The sequence below is a fragment of the Meles meles genome, chromosome 12, assembly GCF_922984935.1.
Source record: "Meles meles chromosome 12, mMelMel3.1 paternal haplotype, whole genome shotgun sequence".
Classification (NCBI taxonomy): domain Eukaryota; kingdom Metazoa; phylum Chordata; class Mammalia; order Carnivora; family Mustelidae; genus Meles; species Meles meles.
In genome coordinates this window covers 34,337,251-34,354,601 of record NC_060077.1, presented here as the reverse complement: position 1 = coordinate 34,354,601, position 17,351 = coordinate 34,337,251, and the positions used below count along the sequence as shown (strand labels likewise).

General features: G+C 41.2%; 1 protein-coding gene across 7 annotated transcripts in view; it reads right to left on the bottom strand.

Moving 5' to 3' along the window:
* SPIRE1 (spire type actin nucleation factor 1) overlaps positions 1 to 16,957 on the bottom strand; it is a 203,265-nt gene extending 186,308 nt beyond the window's left edge. Inside the window, exon 1 of one of the 7 annotated variants that reach the window (XM_046025412.1) lies at positions 16,405 to 16,957. In XM_046025412.1, coding sequence (XP_045881368.1) covers positions 16,405 to 16,726 — 322 coding nt within the window. In that variant the 5' untranslated portion in view covers positions 16,727 to 16,957. The remainder of the gene's footprint in view (positions 1 to 16,404) is intronic. The other 6 variants (XM_046025413.1, XM_046025414.1, XM_046025415.1 and 3 more) reach the window with 6 other exon arrangements.
* Positions 16,958 to 17,351: the final 394 nt, after the last annotated feature.

The window sequence follows — 17,351 nt, the reverse complement described above, 5'->3', positions numbered from 1 at the left end:
TAAACACAAGTGCCTTACGTCATAGCACCATAACTGCCACCCATATTCACTTACCCAAATATGTTACAATAACAAGCATCAGAGCTGAGATTTAAAACCACACCTTCTGCTGCCTACTCTTACATCTTGTATCTGTGTTACTATGGGACATTCAACAGTTGATCTGCAACCTTCTGAAAGAGCAAAGGAACTTGGTAGGAATAAATATGACTCCACTGGAAAAATATTTTTTCCAGGCCAATTTAATTTCTAACAAGTGTAAGTCATCATCTTCCCATCCTATGCTGCCTCTCCTGCCTTCCCAGCAGCGAGGCACCCAGGTGGGAAGTCTGAGAGCCTTCCAAGATTCTTCCTCTTTCTTAGTCCCACACCATAAACTAAAGGGCCATGTCCTGTACTATTTCCTAGATGATTCTCAATCTGAGAATTCTGCCCTCGTTCAGATCTCCACCATCTCCTATCTGAAGAGCCAAAATACTCCCAACTGGTTAGGCAACTTCAAGGCTACTAAGATCTAAAGATAGTATGAAATCCTACTGGTATCTCTGCCCTTGTTTTAACCCAATTCAATCCACTGTCTACAAAACTCCCATGGTTATCTTTCCAAAAAGAGTAATCTGCTTACATCATTTTCCTGCTTAAAAGCCTTATATGGCTCTCCATTGGCCTATACAGGCTAAAAATACAAACTCAACAGTGTGGCACAAAAATGTCCTTCATAACCTGGTCCCGGTCAACATACCTTTCTGGCCTGCCTCATTCTCCACCACTCCCCCACACATCCTATGCTCCAGGCACAGTGGACGCCCACTGCAAAGAAGACAAACAGGTTCAACTTCACGTGTCAATTCCACAAATAATTGGTAGTGGCTGACTGAAACACAGCTGAGAACTCTGAAGCTGCTTATAAATTTAGCAGCAAAGATGCAATGACCGATTAAACAGTGTCTGCTTTTGGTATGGGGAAGTGGGCGTCAGCACAAATGCCAGTCTACAATCCACGTACTACTGTTCTTTGAATAGCTCTTCCACATTTCTGCTTCTGCCTAAGTGTCCTCCGTTTATCCCACAGCTCATCCTTCAAGGCCTCTCCAGAAAACCGGTGCTCTTTGTGAAACCGGACTTCTATCATAACAGCAGTCGGGTACCCTCACCCTTGGGCTCACACAGCTTTCTGTACATGCCTCTATTACTTCAGAATTACTGCAACTATACTGTAAGTGTTAGTTTATGTACCTGTGGTCTTCTTGAAGGCATGGGTGCCCTTTATTTTTCTTTGTGTCTTCAAATCTAGTACAGTGCACTTAGAAGGCACTCAGGTACTGATGAAATGAATAAATGAAATGGTGTTATGGGAGATTCCTCTAATATGGTATTATCAGTAAAATCCAGGAACCAAGACAAGAGCTACAAGACAACCTGTAGTGACTGTTAGTGTGGCATTCTGCCCCTACTCATCACCTATACCTATATACATCTTTATCTCTCAAAAATACAAGATATTTTTTTTTAAAGATTTTATTTATTTATTTGACAGAGAGAGATCACAAGTAGGCAGAGAGGCAAGCAGAGAGAGTGAGAGGGAAGCAGGCTCCCTGCCGAGCAGAGAGCCCGATGCGGGACTCGATCCCAGGACCCTGAGATCATGACCTGAGCCGAAGGCAGTGGCCTAAACCACTGAGCCACCCAGGTGCCCAAAAATACAAGATATTAAAGGAATATACTAGAGAGAAATTTGGCTTCCAGTTAAGACTAGGCCATGAGGAAAATAGGAAATATGAGGGAAAAAGACAGAGAGTTAGTTTTCAGAAGCTAAATATGAACCTGCAAATCCCACTATTATTAGGGATATAGACTTTCCATATATATGACACCAGTCAAATCCTTATTGAAGGGGTGCCTGGGTGACTCAGTGGATTGAGCTGCTGCCTTCGGCTCGGGTCATGATCTCGGGGTCCTGGGATCGAGCCCCACATCGGGCTCTCCGCTCCACGGGGAGCCTGCTTCCTCCTCTCTCTCTGCCTGCCTCTATGCCTACTTGTGATCTCTCTCTCTGTCAAATAAATAAATAAAATCTTAAAAAAAAAATCCTTATTGAATTTACACCAATATCCCAGATTGGTTTTAATTTTTTAAAGTTTGTGAGGTACACAAGGGAGGTGTGTGGGGGAAATAAATTTAAACAGGTGTTGGGGATTGAGGAGTGCACTTGTCCTGATAAGTGCCAGGCAATGTATGGAACTGCTGAATCACTATTTGTACACTGGAAACTAATTTAACACTGTATGTTAGCTAGAATTAAACAAAAACTTTAAAATAATTAAAATTAAAAAATAAAATAAAGTTTGCAAGGTGCAATCATTTTGGAAAACTTTTGGCAGTATCTACTAACACTGAAAATACCCATACACTATGAACTAGCAATTCCACTTTGAGGTATATACTCAAATGCTACATTTGTTCACCAAAAAACATGTTTACTCGTGCTCACAACAGCATTGTCCATAATTCCCAATAACTGAATACCCAAATCTAAGATCCAAAAAATCAAACATCCATGGATAAATTATGGTATACTCATTCATGCAAGGGAATATGGTACTAAACTGTGAATGAACAAACTACAGCTATATGCAACAATAGGGATCAATCTCACAAAGTTCAGAGAAGAAAGTTAGACACTAGGTAACATACTACTACTTGATTCTATACATCTACATTCAAATATAGACAAAACTTATGGTGTCAGAAGTCATGACCAGTGGTGACTCTGGAGGTGGTTGGTGACTGAAAGGGTTCACAGACAGTTCTGCTGGGATGCTAATCACGTTCTGTTCCTTGATCTGTATTCTAGTTACATGAGTGTGTTCCCATTGTGAAAATTCATCATTTACATACTTTTCTAAGAGTTACATCTTAATTAAAATTTGCTGTTAAACCACACACGAAAATAGACTCAAAATGGATGAAGGACCTCAATGTGAGAAAGGAATCCATCAAAATACTTGAGGAGAACACAGGCAGCAACCTCTTCAACCTCAGTCGCAGCAACATCTTCCTAGGAACATCGCCAAAGGCAAGGAAAGCAAGGGCAAAAATGCCCTTGATTTCATCAAGATCAAAAGCTTTTGCACAGCAAAGGAAACAGTTAACAAAACCAAAAGACAACTGACAGGATGGGAGAAGATATTTGCAAACGACATATCAGATAAAGGGCTAGTATCCAAAATCTATAAGGAACTTAGCAAACTCAACACCCAAAGAACAAACAATCCAATCAAGAAATGGGCAGAGGACATGAACAGACATTTCTACAAAGAAGACATCCAGATGGCCAACAGACACATGAAAAAGTGCTCCATGTCATTCGGCATTAGGGAAATACAAATCAAAACCACAATGAGATATCACCTCACACCAGTCAGAATGGCTAAAATGAACAAGTCAGGAAATGACAGATGCTGGTGAGGATGCGGAGAAAGGGGAACCCTCCTACACTGTTGGTTGGAATGCAAGCTGGTGCAACCACTCTGGAAAACAGCATGGAGGTTCCTCAAAATGTTGAAAATAGAACTACCCTATGACCCAGCAATTGCACTACTGGGTATTTACCCTAAAGATACAAACATAGTGATCCGAAGGGGCACGTGTACCCGAATGTTTATAGCAGCAATGTCTACAATAGCCAAACTATGGAAAGAACCTAGATGTCCATCAACAGATGAATGGATAAAGAAGACATGGTATATATACACAATGGAATACTATGCAGCCATCAAAAGAAATGAAATCTTGCCATTTGCGACGACGTGGATGGAACTAGAGGGTATCATGCTTAGTGAAATAAGTCAATCGGAGAAAGACAACTATCATATGATCTCCCTGATATGAGGATGTAGAGATGCAACATGGGGGTTAGGGGGATAGGAGAAGAATAAATGAAACAAGATGGGATTGGGAGGGAGACAAACCATAAATGACTCTTAATCTCACAAAACAAACTGGGGATTGCTGGGGGGAGGTGGGGTTGGGAGAGGGGGAGGGGGTTATGGACATTGGGGAGGGTATGTGCTATTGTGAGTGCTGTGAAGTGTGTAAACCTGGTGATTCACAGACCTGTACCCCTGGGGATAAAAATGCATTATATGTTTAAAAAAAAAAAAAGAAAGGATGAATACCCAACTTTTGTAGCAACATGGACGGGACTGGAAGTGATTATGCTGAGTGAAATAAGTCAAGCAGAGAGAGTCAAGTATCATATGGTTTCACTTATTTGTGGAGCATAACAAATGACATGGAGGACATTGGGAGATGGAGAGGAGAAGGAAGTTGAGGGAAATTGGAAGGGGAGGCAAACCATAAGAGACTATGGACTCTGAAAAACAACTTGAGGGTTTTGAAGGGGCGGGGGTGGAAGGTTGGGGGAACCAGGTGGTGGGTAATAGGGAGGGCACGTATTGCATGGAGCACTGGGTGTTGTGCAAAAACAATGAATCTGTTACGCTGAAAAAATTAATTAATTAATTAAAAATTTGCTGTTAAAAGAAAGACAAAATAGGGGCGCCTGGGTGGCTCAGTCGGTTAGGTATCTAACTCTTGATTTTGCCTCAGGTCATGATCTCAGGGTCATGAGATGGAGCCCCCCATCAGGCTCCGTGCTGGGTATGGAGCCTGCTTAGATTCTCCCTCTCCCTCTGTCCCTCCTCCCACCTCTCTCTCCTTCTATAAATTAATTAATTAGGTGCATACCAATTTAAGGTTATAATATCTTCATGGTGATTTTACCCTTTGCCAATGTGGCTAGAGTTGACATGTATATGGTTACATCAGCTTTCCTTTTTTTTCAACTGAATAAATTAAGCCACTTTTTGACTGAATTCTGAGTCAATTTAACAGTGGCAGATCTACACTAAAGTACATATTAAAGAGTTCTTCAGGCAAGAGGAAAATGATCCCAGAAGAAAGTAATGCAGGAGGAAACAGAGAACATAGAAAGGGCAAATGTGGGGAAAATCTACATGAATACTAAATTGTACAAAAATATTGTCTTATATGTAAAATCTATGATAAACTAAAATACACACCAACAATCATAAAACAACAGGAGATATATGAAGTTCGAATGTTCTAAGGTCTTCGCACTGTCTGGAGAGTACAACAGTAAGTAATTTATATATCCTTTAATAAAAATTCAACAATACATGTTGTAAAGTAACAACTAATGGAATAGTAAGGGAATACACAATAAGCAAACTAATGAAAGGAGAAAATTTTAGCAATTAAAAAATTCTTAACCAAAAAGAAAGTTAGGGAGAGAAAATGAATACAGACCTGGTGGGACAAATAGAAAGCAGGTAGGAAGATGGTATACTTTAAAACCCAAGAAATTATATTAAATATAAACAGAATAAGGAATCTAATTTAAAATTAAGGATCATTGGGCTCCTGGGTGGCTCGGTGGGTTGAGCCTCTGCTTTCTGCTCGGGTCATGATCTCACAGTCCTGGGAACAAGCCCCGCATTGGGCTCTCAGCTCAGCAGGGAGCCTGCTCCCCCAACCCCACCCCACCTACTTGTGATCTCTCTGTCTCTGTCAAATAAATAAATAAAATCTTTTAAAAAAAATGAAAATTAAGGATCATTACATTACATAAACAACAAATCCTAAATATATCCTGCTTGTAAAAGACACACCTTAAATGTAATACTAAAAACTTGAAAGTAAAATTATGGGAAGGAATACACCAAACAAAGATTAATCAAACAAAGCTAGTGTTTTTAAAAAAAGGAACGCTGGTGTAACCATATACATGTTGACTATAGCCACATTGATAAAAAGGTAAAACCACCAAGAAGATATCATAACCTTAATTGGGTATGCACCTGATAATACAGCCTCCATATATAAGTAAAAATGGACAGAATAATACACAAATCAAAGAAATCACAAAGAAAATAAAAAAGATATTTGAATTCAATGATAATAAAAATGCGATATATCAAAACTTCTACTCATTAAAACATACCAATAACATGAAAAGGAAAGCTACAGAGTTGGAGAAGATGTCTATAATATATATAACTGGCAAATGGCTTGTATCCAGAGTATATAAAAATCATAACATATAAGAAAAGACAAAAAATATATATATAAACTAATTAGAGGTGACCAGGCCCTGGTGGAAGTTGAGAATGTGCAGTTACTGCTTAATGGGTAGAGTTTCTGTTTGTGTGATGAAAAATTTTGGAAACAGAAATACTGGTGATGTTTGTACAGCACTGTGAATGCAATTAATGCCTTTAATTAAATAGTTAAAATGGTAAAATTTATGTTTTATAAGAAAAAAATACTACTGAGCATTGTTGAAGGGGAGCAAGGTGGGGGAGATGGGGTGGCTGGGTGATGGACATTGGGGAGGGTATGTGTTGTGGTGAGCCCTGTGTGTTGTGTAAGACTCATGACCTGTAGGGGCACCTGGGTGGCTCAGTGGGTTAAAACCTCTGCCTTCGGCTCAGGTCATGACCCCAGGATCCTGGGAGCCCCGCATCGGGCTCTCTGCTCAACAGGGAGCCTGCTTCCTTCTCTCTGCCTGCCTCTCTGCCTACTTGTGATCTCTGTCTGTCCAGAAAAAAAAAAAAAAATCTTAAAAAAAAAAAAAAAGACTGGGGGCACCTGCATAGCTCATTGGGTTAAAGCCTCTGGCTTCGGCTCAGGCCATGATCCCAGGGTCCTGGGATGGAGCCCCGCATCGGGCTCTCTGCTCAGCAGGGAGCCCACTTCCACCTCTCTCTCTCTGTGCCTGTGTCTCTGCCTACTTCTGATCTCTGCCTGTCAAATAAATAAATAAAATTAAAAAAAAAAAGACTGATGAGCTGTAAACCTGTACCTGTACCCCTAAAACAGACCTGTAACCCTGAATCAAATAATACATTATATGTTAATAATTTTAAAAAAAGAGAGAAAGAAAATAGTAGACAAACAGTCAAAAGACCTGAACAGGAATTTCACAGAAGAGATATCATCATGGCCAATAAACATATGAAAAGGCACTCAACATGATCAGCCATCAGATAAATGCAACTCAAAACCATTATGAGATATGTACCATTACATAGTTTCCATAAATAGGTAAACTTTTCTCTTTAATGACATCGCCAAATAGTACGGTGGATGTGGTACAACAGACACATTGCTAATAAGACCTGAAAAACCACTTTGGAAAACTACTTGGCAATACCTTCTAAAACTTAAGAGACATGCAACAATCCAGCATTTTTACTAGATACATACCCACCAGAAGTGCATATGTAGGGGCACCTGGGTGGCTCAGTGGGTTTAAGCCTCTGCCTTTCGCTCAGGTCATGATCCCAGAGTCCTGGGATCAAGCCCCGCGTCGGGCTCTCTGCTTGGCAGGAAGCCTGCTTCCTCCTCTCTCTCTCTCTCTGCCTGCCTCTCTCCCTACTTATGATCTCTATCTGTCAAATAAATAAAATCTTAAAAAAAAAAAAAGAAGTGCATATGTATATTCAAGAGAGTTTATAGTGGTGTTATTTAAAATAATAGCTAAAATTCTAAACAATTCATATGACCATCCACAGCAGGCTGGGTAAACCAATTTTGGTATTTTCATACAATTGAATACCATCAGCAATGAAAACAAACTAGAGCTACATGCAATAACAAGTAATTTATCTCACAAACATAATGTTGAACAAAAGAAGCTAGACACAAAAAACACATATTGTAAGATTACATACATACAAATGTTACAGGCAAGCAAGCCCAATCCATGGTGATAAAAAATAAGACAATAATTATATATGTGGAAGACATGTGGCCTACTTGTAATGCTCCTTTGTTCAGAGTCAGCTTGGTGTTTACATGGTTGTGTCACTAATAATTTGTGCACTGTTCTGTAGGTATGCTGAACTTCCAAAAAAAGGAAAAATTTGTGAAAAACTGGGAAACGACCAAAAAAATGTTTTGAGAAGGAAATGTCAAGAGAAATTAATTTTTTAGACATAAGAAAAGTGTCCAAAGATTGAATTAATACAACATACCAAAAAAAAAAAATGTTTAAGAAATCCTAACCAACATTTCATTACCAGGCTATCATCACTAAAACAAAAAAAAACCTACTGAACTCTCATGCAACTACATGAAATGTGCTTAAACAAAAAAATACTGTTGAACTCTTACACAGCTAGTTGAAATCTGCTTAAATTGCTTAAAAATTTGATGGGACATTTTCTTAATGTATTTTCTTTGTATGATAAGGGCAATACCAGCAGCAAAAGAGAACAGGGTGTCATGGAATGTTTATCCTTCATACACTTAAGAATCAATAGAATGCCAGTGAGATATTGACCTGAGAAGGGCAAAGGCTGAACCTGATAGGCCCAATAAATTCAATACATGAATAAACAGATCTTACCTTGTCTTGACTCTGTTAAACTACCACTTAAAAATAACCTTTGGTTTTTTTTTAATATTTTATTTTTTTTAATATTTAAAAAATTTTTAATATTTAAAAAAATAACCTTTGTGTAGACAGAAGTTTGAATTAGGGAAAATATTACTAGCTTTCCCAATTAGTTTGCATTGCTTTATATAAATCAGTATTTTTCTTGTCCTTAAAGTATTCATGATCCCATGCAACAGTCTGAAATTGTTGGCCAAAAACAAGAACCATTTGCCCAATGATAATTTAGTTTTCATCTCTTTTGTTTGCTTGGTTAAAACTTTTTATGAGCATATCACAAGAGTATATTTTATCCACATGCTGTACTGCAGAGCAGTAATGAAAATGTATGTCCACAAAATGGGGAACTATTTCAAATGTGGCTGATCACCAACATTCTTCAGGGTTCCACTGCAGCTTTAGGGACACCTCTAGCCCAGAGTATCCACAAGTGCTTATAAGAGGAAGGCCGATGACCACAAGATTTGTCCAAACCAGTTCTTGACCATCTAGATACCTCAGTCAATCCACACTTGAGTCTAGGCCACATTTTGCTGACCTCCCCTCAGCACCAGTATATCCAACTGATATCCCCAATATAGGCTGCTCTGGTTTTCATTCCCAGGTATCTCTCTCTTCTGATAAACAGTGTGTACAGACTGCTCTCTCTTTACCTCTCTTCAACTTGGCTCTATGGCATTCATTACATAACTGTTGAAAGGATGAGCATGGTAGGCAGGTCAATAAAAGTGAGATACCAGAAAGAGATACTTCATAAATCCAACAAAGTTTGAACATCAAAAATAAGTAAAACCTCTTAAAATTTCAATTCTTCTTGCATATGAAAAACAACCCCAGTATCAACAAGCATAACCAGTGCTGAGCTCCTTAGAGTTATATCTGATTGTAGGACTGTGACAAAAAATACACATCATAAGCCTTAAAGCATCTTGTAGTGCCAGAAAGTGAAGATGTGCTCAAAAACACAAAAGGATGGCTGGATATCAAAGGCACACAGGAGAGCGCTTGGGTGGCTCAGTCAGTTAAGCGGTTATGTGGCTGCCTTCAGCTCAGGTCATGATTCCAGCCCACTTCTCCCTCTCCCTCTGCTGCTCCCCCTACTTGTGCTCTCTCCATCTTTCTCCCAAATAAATAAAAAAAATCTTAGAAAATGAAAAAAAGTGGGGGGGGGGGGGCATAGGAGCCAACCTAAAGGGAGGTCCCACTGGCCACAGTTGGAACAATCTGAGCAAAAAAATAACATGATAATGAATAACAAAGTCTAAAATATACATGATCCCAGAATGACAGAAATAAATAAGTAAACAGGGGAGGGGGGTACAAATCTTCCTTATGGAAGAATTCCAAATAATATTAAGCAATAATATTAAATTATATTAAAATTAAGTCATATAAGATTAAGTAGTAATAACAGTATTAATTCATCTCTCCTAGAGGAGGCCACCTTCTCCAATGCAGGCTAGACTTAATGACTCTTTACCAAAGAAGAGAATATAGAAAAAGGTAAAAACAGTAACTCTTTAGCAAAGAAACCTGGCAAACAAAGGTGCACATCACCAGTGGTGCCATGTGGGTATAATGGGTCCCAATCCTACGTGATGAGAAGAGACTTCCCCTCAGTGGTAATTCCTTGCCCAAACATATAACCCCAGTCTAGTCAAGAAAACACCAGGCAAACCTAAACAGAAGGACAGTCTACAAAACCCCTGACCAGTACTCCTCAAGACTGTCAAGTCAGGGGAAACAAGGAAAGTGTAAGAAATCATAACAGACCAGAAAAGACATGAGAACTAAATGCAATATGGTATTCTGGATGGATTTGTGAAACAGGAAAAGGACGTTCATAGAGATATGAAGTCCAAAGTTAACTAGTCCAGGGTTAATAGTTCCAAACGAAGTCTGAAGTTAATAGTAATGTGTCAATGCTGGCTTCTTAGTTTTGACAAATACACCACACTAGTATAAGATGTTAACATTACAACTGGGTGAGGAATTTCCTGTGCTATCTTTGCAACTTCTCTGTAAATCTAAAATTATCTCAAAATAAAAAGTTACTCCAAAAAACCCACTATATTTGGCAATAGGCAATATTTTCCTCATAATTTTAAACAAATATCTGGAAGAGAACAGTTTCTCTTTTTTCTTCTTAGCCAACAGGAAGCAATTGAAAAATATAATATGGCTCTGATGACAATATTATGAAAGTGGGATGGGAACTGTTGCCCTTTTATAGAATTTATGATGAAGGAAAGTGATTTTGACCACACAAATAAAACAGGCAAAGTGTGACTCATCATCTCTTCCCAACATATAGTCCCTGGTAGACCAATGATTGTTTTCTTTTAAAGTTGAGTCAAAAGTCTTGGTGAAGCTAATAGCTTCCCAACAAAGTCCCAATTACTTACATACCCATATCTGTATATGACTAAACTCCCCTGTTTTCCTTTGCATAGGGCAGAAAAACAGATATAAACCACAAAGCATTATTTTAAAAATTTTCCCAGAAATGTCTGTGGCTACTCCCACGCAACCCAACACAACTAGAAGTACGCTGGAGGGTAAACTGGAGTCAAAAGTGACAACAATCTTACCAATTATGGCTAAAATACCTTAATTTTGCAAATGACCATCTGCACATAATGTGTGCAGGGGCCTAGAAGCAGCCTATGTAAATGAGTGGGATCAGAGTTGAAGCTGCATTAGCTTCATGGTAGACTTACGGCTGTGTTTATGTTTTATTTTTCTTCTTCCATGACTAGAACTATTTATCTTTACATTACAGAAACTTGAACATTGCTTGCACATGGTAGGAATTCAGTGCATTTTTTAAAAAATATTGTATTTATTTATTTGAGAGAGAGAGAGAGAGGAAGAGGGCATGAACTGGGGTAAGGGACCAGGGGAGAGGGAGAAGCAGATCCCTACTGAGCAGGGAGTCCAACGTAGGGCTTGATCCCAGGACCCTGAGATCATGATCTGAGCCAAAGGCAGACATTCAACAGACTGAGCCACCCAGGCATCCCTGCATGTTTTTAAATTTTAATTAGCCCAACATATTGGGTGATATTGTACAAATGGAATAATTCTTACATATTACTACACCTGATAAGACATTTCACCAACTCCTAATACCATCATTCATCCCCAAACTCTACTCTGGACACATATACATAAATCTCAAATATTCCTTTCATTTAGTGATCAGGATGTTAACACTCAAGAATTATATGAAGAATGAACAAGAATTTGTGTTTTAAAACATGTTTTCACTAATTTCAATCTTCTCCACAAGTATTTGGTCTCTCTTTAAAATTAAAAAGGATATTTTTTCAAGACCATTTCTCCCACCAAATTAGCATGAAGCTTACTGAGAAGTTTGACTGATCATGTCTTCTTTTCAAATCCCAAACAACGCCTAAATGTTCCCTATACCAAGGGATGCCTTTATTCTTTTTTCCATTTTATTTATTTTTTCAGCGTAATAGTATTCATTGTTTTTGCACAACACCCAGTGCTCCATGCAAAACGTGCCCTCCCTATTACCCACCACCTGTTCCCCCAACCTCCTACCCCTGACTCTTCAAAACCCTCAGGTTGTTTTTCAGAGTCCATAGTCTCTTATGGTTCGCCAAGGGATGCCTTTATTAATATGCACGCAGGCTTTCATTATTCCTCCCAGGAAAACCTATTGCCAATCCAAGATTATTTTAAATCAAGATGGGGTCAAAATTTTTTAAATGTTCTTTATACATCTAACATTAAAGATACATCAAAGAGGGGCGCCTGGGTGGCTCAGCGGGTTAAAGCCTCTGCCTTCAGCTCAGGTCATGATCCCGGGGTGCTGGGATCGAGCCCCGCATCGGGCTCTTTGCTTAGCTGGGAGCCTGCTTCCTCCTCTCTCTCTGCCTGCCTCTCTGCCTACTTGTAATCTCTATCTGTCAAATAAATAAATCTTTAAAAAAAAAAAAAGATACATCAAAGATTTTGAAATCAAAATCTGAAATAAGTTATTTTTGTCAGATCGGTATTACGGCCTAAGAGGCTGCTGAGAACATACTGTGGTTCCAAGCAGGAATACTGTTGTTAATAACTCTCTGTGGCATCCCAGGAAAAAAAAGAAGTTCTAATCTTGCAAAGGTCTGGAATATAACCCAAATTCCATCAATGACTACTTCCTAAATAATGTGTATAATAACATGCGTTCCAAATGCCAGTGAGGCACAGTGGTGACAAAGAGCAAGCAGGCTGTGTATATGCAGAGCCTGAGTGTCTTTAACTTGTTAATTAAAGGTGTGAAAGCAAAAACCTCATCAACCTGCATATTAGAAACTTTTATAAAGCCGTAATATTATAAGTACATAAATATTAGGGAAAATAAAAATGTTAAGTTAGACGCCTAAGAAGAATCATAAGCCCTCTTGATTCTAAGCAATGTTTCCTTCTGTCATCACAGAAATGCTTCATAAAACATGCTTAAGATGATATATCATAATGTAATCATTTTTGCTCTTAAGATATCCTCTCAAGAACTAATTTCTCCTTTTGATCTCCTTCAATCCTCGATCACACTGCTTTCGTGGCCATGTTAGTATATGGCACTTGATTATATTGGAATGCTCAATAAAATGGCTTGTTCATTGTCTTCATTGTCTTCTTCCCATTTTGGTCTCATCTCCCTGCCTTCCACATCTTTCATCATCTTCCTATTTCTCTTACAGTTATGCCTAATTTAATTCAAACTGAATATGAACATCCTGGATCAACACTGTTAAAACGGTTTTAAGAACTGTTAAAGGTAAACACTGTTAAAAGTAAACGAGAACTAAAATCAATTACTATTCAACCCCCAAACAAGTCAAGAAAGCATGTGAGGGGTTATTTCTTTCTATGGGATTAAGTGGAGCAATACCCCTTGTTCATTCAACTCAGCATCAGAGGTAACAGCGGCCAACTCCAAGACTCACTCACTCGAGGATTATAGCTAGGATCCAATTCTCCACACTGAACACAACCCTGTGTACCACTCATCATCTGCTAGACCAGTGGTTCCCAACAGGGGAGGACTTTGCTCCCCGAGGGGAAATTTGGCCATGTCCAGGGACTTTGTTGACTGTCATGACTTGGGGAAGGGGATGGGTAGTTACTGGCATCCAATGGGTAGAGACCAGGGATGCTGCTGAACATCCTATACAGGTACAGAGCAGCCCCATACTGAATTATTTTGCCAAAATAAGAATGAGAGACCCTGACCCAAAATATGTGTTCCCAATTTTGAATAAAAATGTAGAATAGCAGGACCACAGGCACAACAGTGGTGCAAAAGGACGCAGAATTAGGAGAGAAAGCAAACTAGAACTTAGCCAGTATCTGCTACATAACAAGCCTTGCTTTAGTCACTTCATATGCATAGTCTCATTTAAGCAGTCTCACGTGAAAAAGTGATCTATTCTCATTTTACAGATGAGGAGGCTGGACTCACAGTGATTGTATATGCAGAGCTTAAGTGTCTTTAACTCAGTAATTAGGGGAGGTTAAGGAACTTATTCAAGGTCACTCAGCTAGGAAGGGGAGGAACATAAGGACCCAAATTCACACCAAATCTGTTTCTAAGCCTAGAGGTTAAAAAATCTGGATTTGATTCAAAGTCATCAATATGAATATAAGCAAGTCCCTTAAATCCCCTAAGCCTCCATCTGGAAATAACTCAACAGATAAACTGTGTGAAAATATAAGTGCTGTTGAATGCTGACTACATACAATCCTATGAAACATCCTACAGTGAAAAAGTACTTCTTAGAATTGAGGTGTCAAGATTAATATTTTTCCTTAAAAATAGAATTTATACATGTACACGGTACTAAATTATTCAGCATTTTTAAGAATCAAGATGAAGTGTTCAGAAGACATTTCTGTGCCTTCTGTAACCATGCAACTGCTCTTAAATCCTAGGAGGAAATAAACTAACATAAGCAATATTTTAGTAAGAACTTCCTAAAGATTTGTAATTGATCAAGCCTAAAATGCTCAGGACTGTATCAACAACTGTGGTTGGGCTCTCTCTCAACAACTGGTAGCAGAGATCATGAGCCAAACTAAGGAAGAAGAGGATGGATTGCAGGGAAACTACTATTCTCTCCAAGAAGACAAAGTATTACATTGAGGTCAAGATATTATTACCCATACTAATCACACAAAAAAATAACAATAATAATTCATTTCAACATGAGATTCTGATTTTTTTTAAACTGCCACCAGAATACATCTGTCTTGACAACGAAACTACTCATATGTTCATAAACATAACTTTAACCACACTCTTCTGGGATTAAGTTCAGGAGAAAGAATGTAAACTCGTGTTTATTCCTTCCAGAAGTCAACACTACCCATGCCGCGTCTAAAAGAGAGTTACACACGACCATTTTCCCCCTTGAAATGCCAGATTCCAAGGCACTGCTTTGCCCCATTTTATAATAAGCATATCTTTGCATATCATGTTAATACACTATAAGTAAATTATAATACCAAGTATTTCCCACTAACATTAAGTCCAACTTTAAAAATAAACACATCAAACTAAAAACTATAATAATAATTTCCAGAGAATTATGAATAGATTTAAATAAGTCAAAGTTCTAAAATGCATTTATTACCTGAGTGACACACACACACACACACACACTCTTTAATGTTTATGGGAAGTGAAAGAATTGATAACTAAAATCTTGAATGCTTTTTATTTGAATCGATTTAGATAAGGATTTGGATTAAATGTCATTTTACTGACTAATGAATTAGATCTTTCACCTTAAGCATTTTGACATTTCCATCAACTTTCTAAAAGTGAGGGCGGATTATTTCTCTATATTTTTAATATACTTGCCTCTCAAAAGACTGAAATATATAAAAACTGATAGGTGAAACCTATTATCAATCCCCTCATCATCATTACATCTCTGAGTAAGCACTAGCTACATAATAATGTGTAGGTGATAATCTTGAAGAATTTACATTAGACAATAACCTAACTAAAACCCATTTTATGTTTATCTGACATCCTGTCAACTTTTGACTTGACAAGCCTGTTTTCTCATGGCAACAAATTTTAACACACAGGTAAATGGTAGTTATTTTTAACTTTCAAGAGCTAGAAATCATCATTTCGTCTCCTCGCGTTTCTCCCAAAATAGCAACATTCTCTTCGGGGCTTTTTATATTTCCAAACTGAAGGGATCTGTTGCCAAATTTTTAAAAAATACTATTAGCTGACTACTCATTCTGAAAGGTGTAATTTTCCTGACAGCAGAATTAACTATCCCTGACGAGATCTCACGTGAACCTTTCATAGCACCTACCACATCCCAAGTAAACAGCCCTGGCATGTAAGTATGTATACATAGCTTATCATGAAAAGGACCCAACCCACTCCATTTCCCAAACAAGACGGGGGCAGCTGTCCTATGACAGTCTGTGCAATTACCAGCACCTTGGGCAGGTCCGCCGCCCTTCTTGGGGGCGCAGGCCAGCCCGGACGCTTTCTTCACAACCCCTCTTTGTGCTGCTGCCCATCCCTCCACCCCCTGTTCTGACCTACGTGGAGCCCCCGCTAGACCACAGGGCCAGCACCCCCCCCCCCGCCGGCCCCAGGCCCGGCTCCTCCCTGGAGAGGTGGGCGTTCGCCGGGCGGAAGGGCAGGGCCCAGGCATTGCGAGGGGAAAGGGGGGTCGCGGTGGGGGTCCTCTTGTCGGAAGTGGGGGTCGCACAGCAGAAGCGCAGGGCCCAGGAAGACAAGGGAGAAAAATGGGGCCGCAGGGGGTCCTCCATGGGAGGTGGGGGTCGCGGGGCGGAAGGGCCTGGCCGGGGGCTTCCAGGGAAATAGGGCCGCGGCGAGGGGTCTCGGTGGGGTCGCAGGTCGGAGGCCTCACCCGTGGCGGGGGGCGGCTCTCCCGCGTCGTCGGGCGCCAGGGTGACGGTGCCATCCCTCCAGACGCGGATCTGCGCGGCTGAGCGCACGCGGCAACGGGGCTGGCGGCGGCCGGCGGCCGCGGCGCGCAGGGAGCCGCAGCACTGGTAGCACACGGCCCACGCCTGCTCCTCGTTGATGGGTTGGTTGTAGAGGCGCAGAATCTCCTCCAGGCTCAGCGCGTCCCGCGGGCCGCCAGCTGCCCCGGAGTCCGGAGGCCCCTCGCCGCCCGCAGGCTCCGCCCGGGGCTCCCCGCCGCCCGCCGGGCCCGCCGGCTGAGCCATCCCGCGGGTCGGCGCTGCGCTCAGCCGCCGCGCCGTGTGCCGGCGTCTCTTCAGCTCCGGAGCATCGTCTCTGCGCGCCGCCGCCTCCTCATCCCCGGAACCGCCCCGCCCAACCTGGCCGCGCGCGCCGCTGTGGGGGACCAGGCTGGGGACTGGGCGAGGGCCCGGCGGCCGTGGGCGAGCGAAAAGCCGCGAGGACGCCGCGGCCGTTCTGACCAGGCCGCCGCTGCCGCCGGCCCGTAGCGACGCGATGGCGTCCGCCGGCCCCGCCCCGCGCCTCGCCGCGCGCTTAGTGCCGGGGCTGCGGAGCCGCCCCGCCAGGGTCCGCACTGCCTGCAGCTCGGGTGTGCGCTCCGTCGCGGAGCTGACCGCGCCGACCGCAGCGATCCCCGCCACGCTGGGAGGTCACTGGCGCTGGATACCCCAGGAACTAACTCGCGGGGAGGCTAATTAGGAGTTCGAACCCAGCCTGTAGCAAATTCCTAATAAAGGTTTCTGAAACCGCTCCGGCTCCGGCTCCCCCCGCCGCCGCGCCTGCTCCCGCCCACCCCCGGGCGGTCCGCTGGGCGTGGGTCCTGCGCCTCTTCCAAGCCTCCACACGGTTTCTCCCGACCAGCCGACTTCG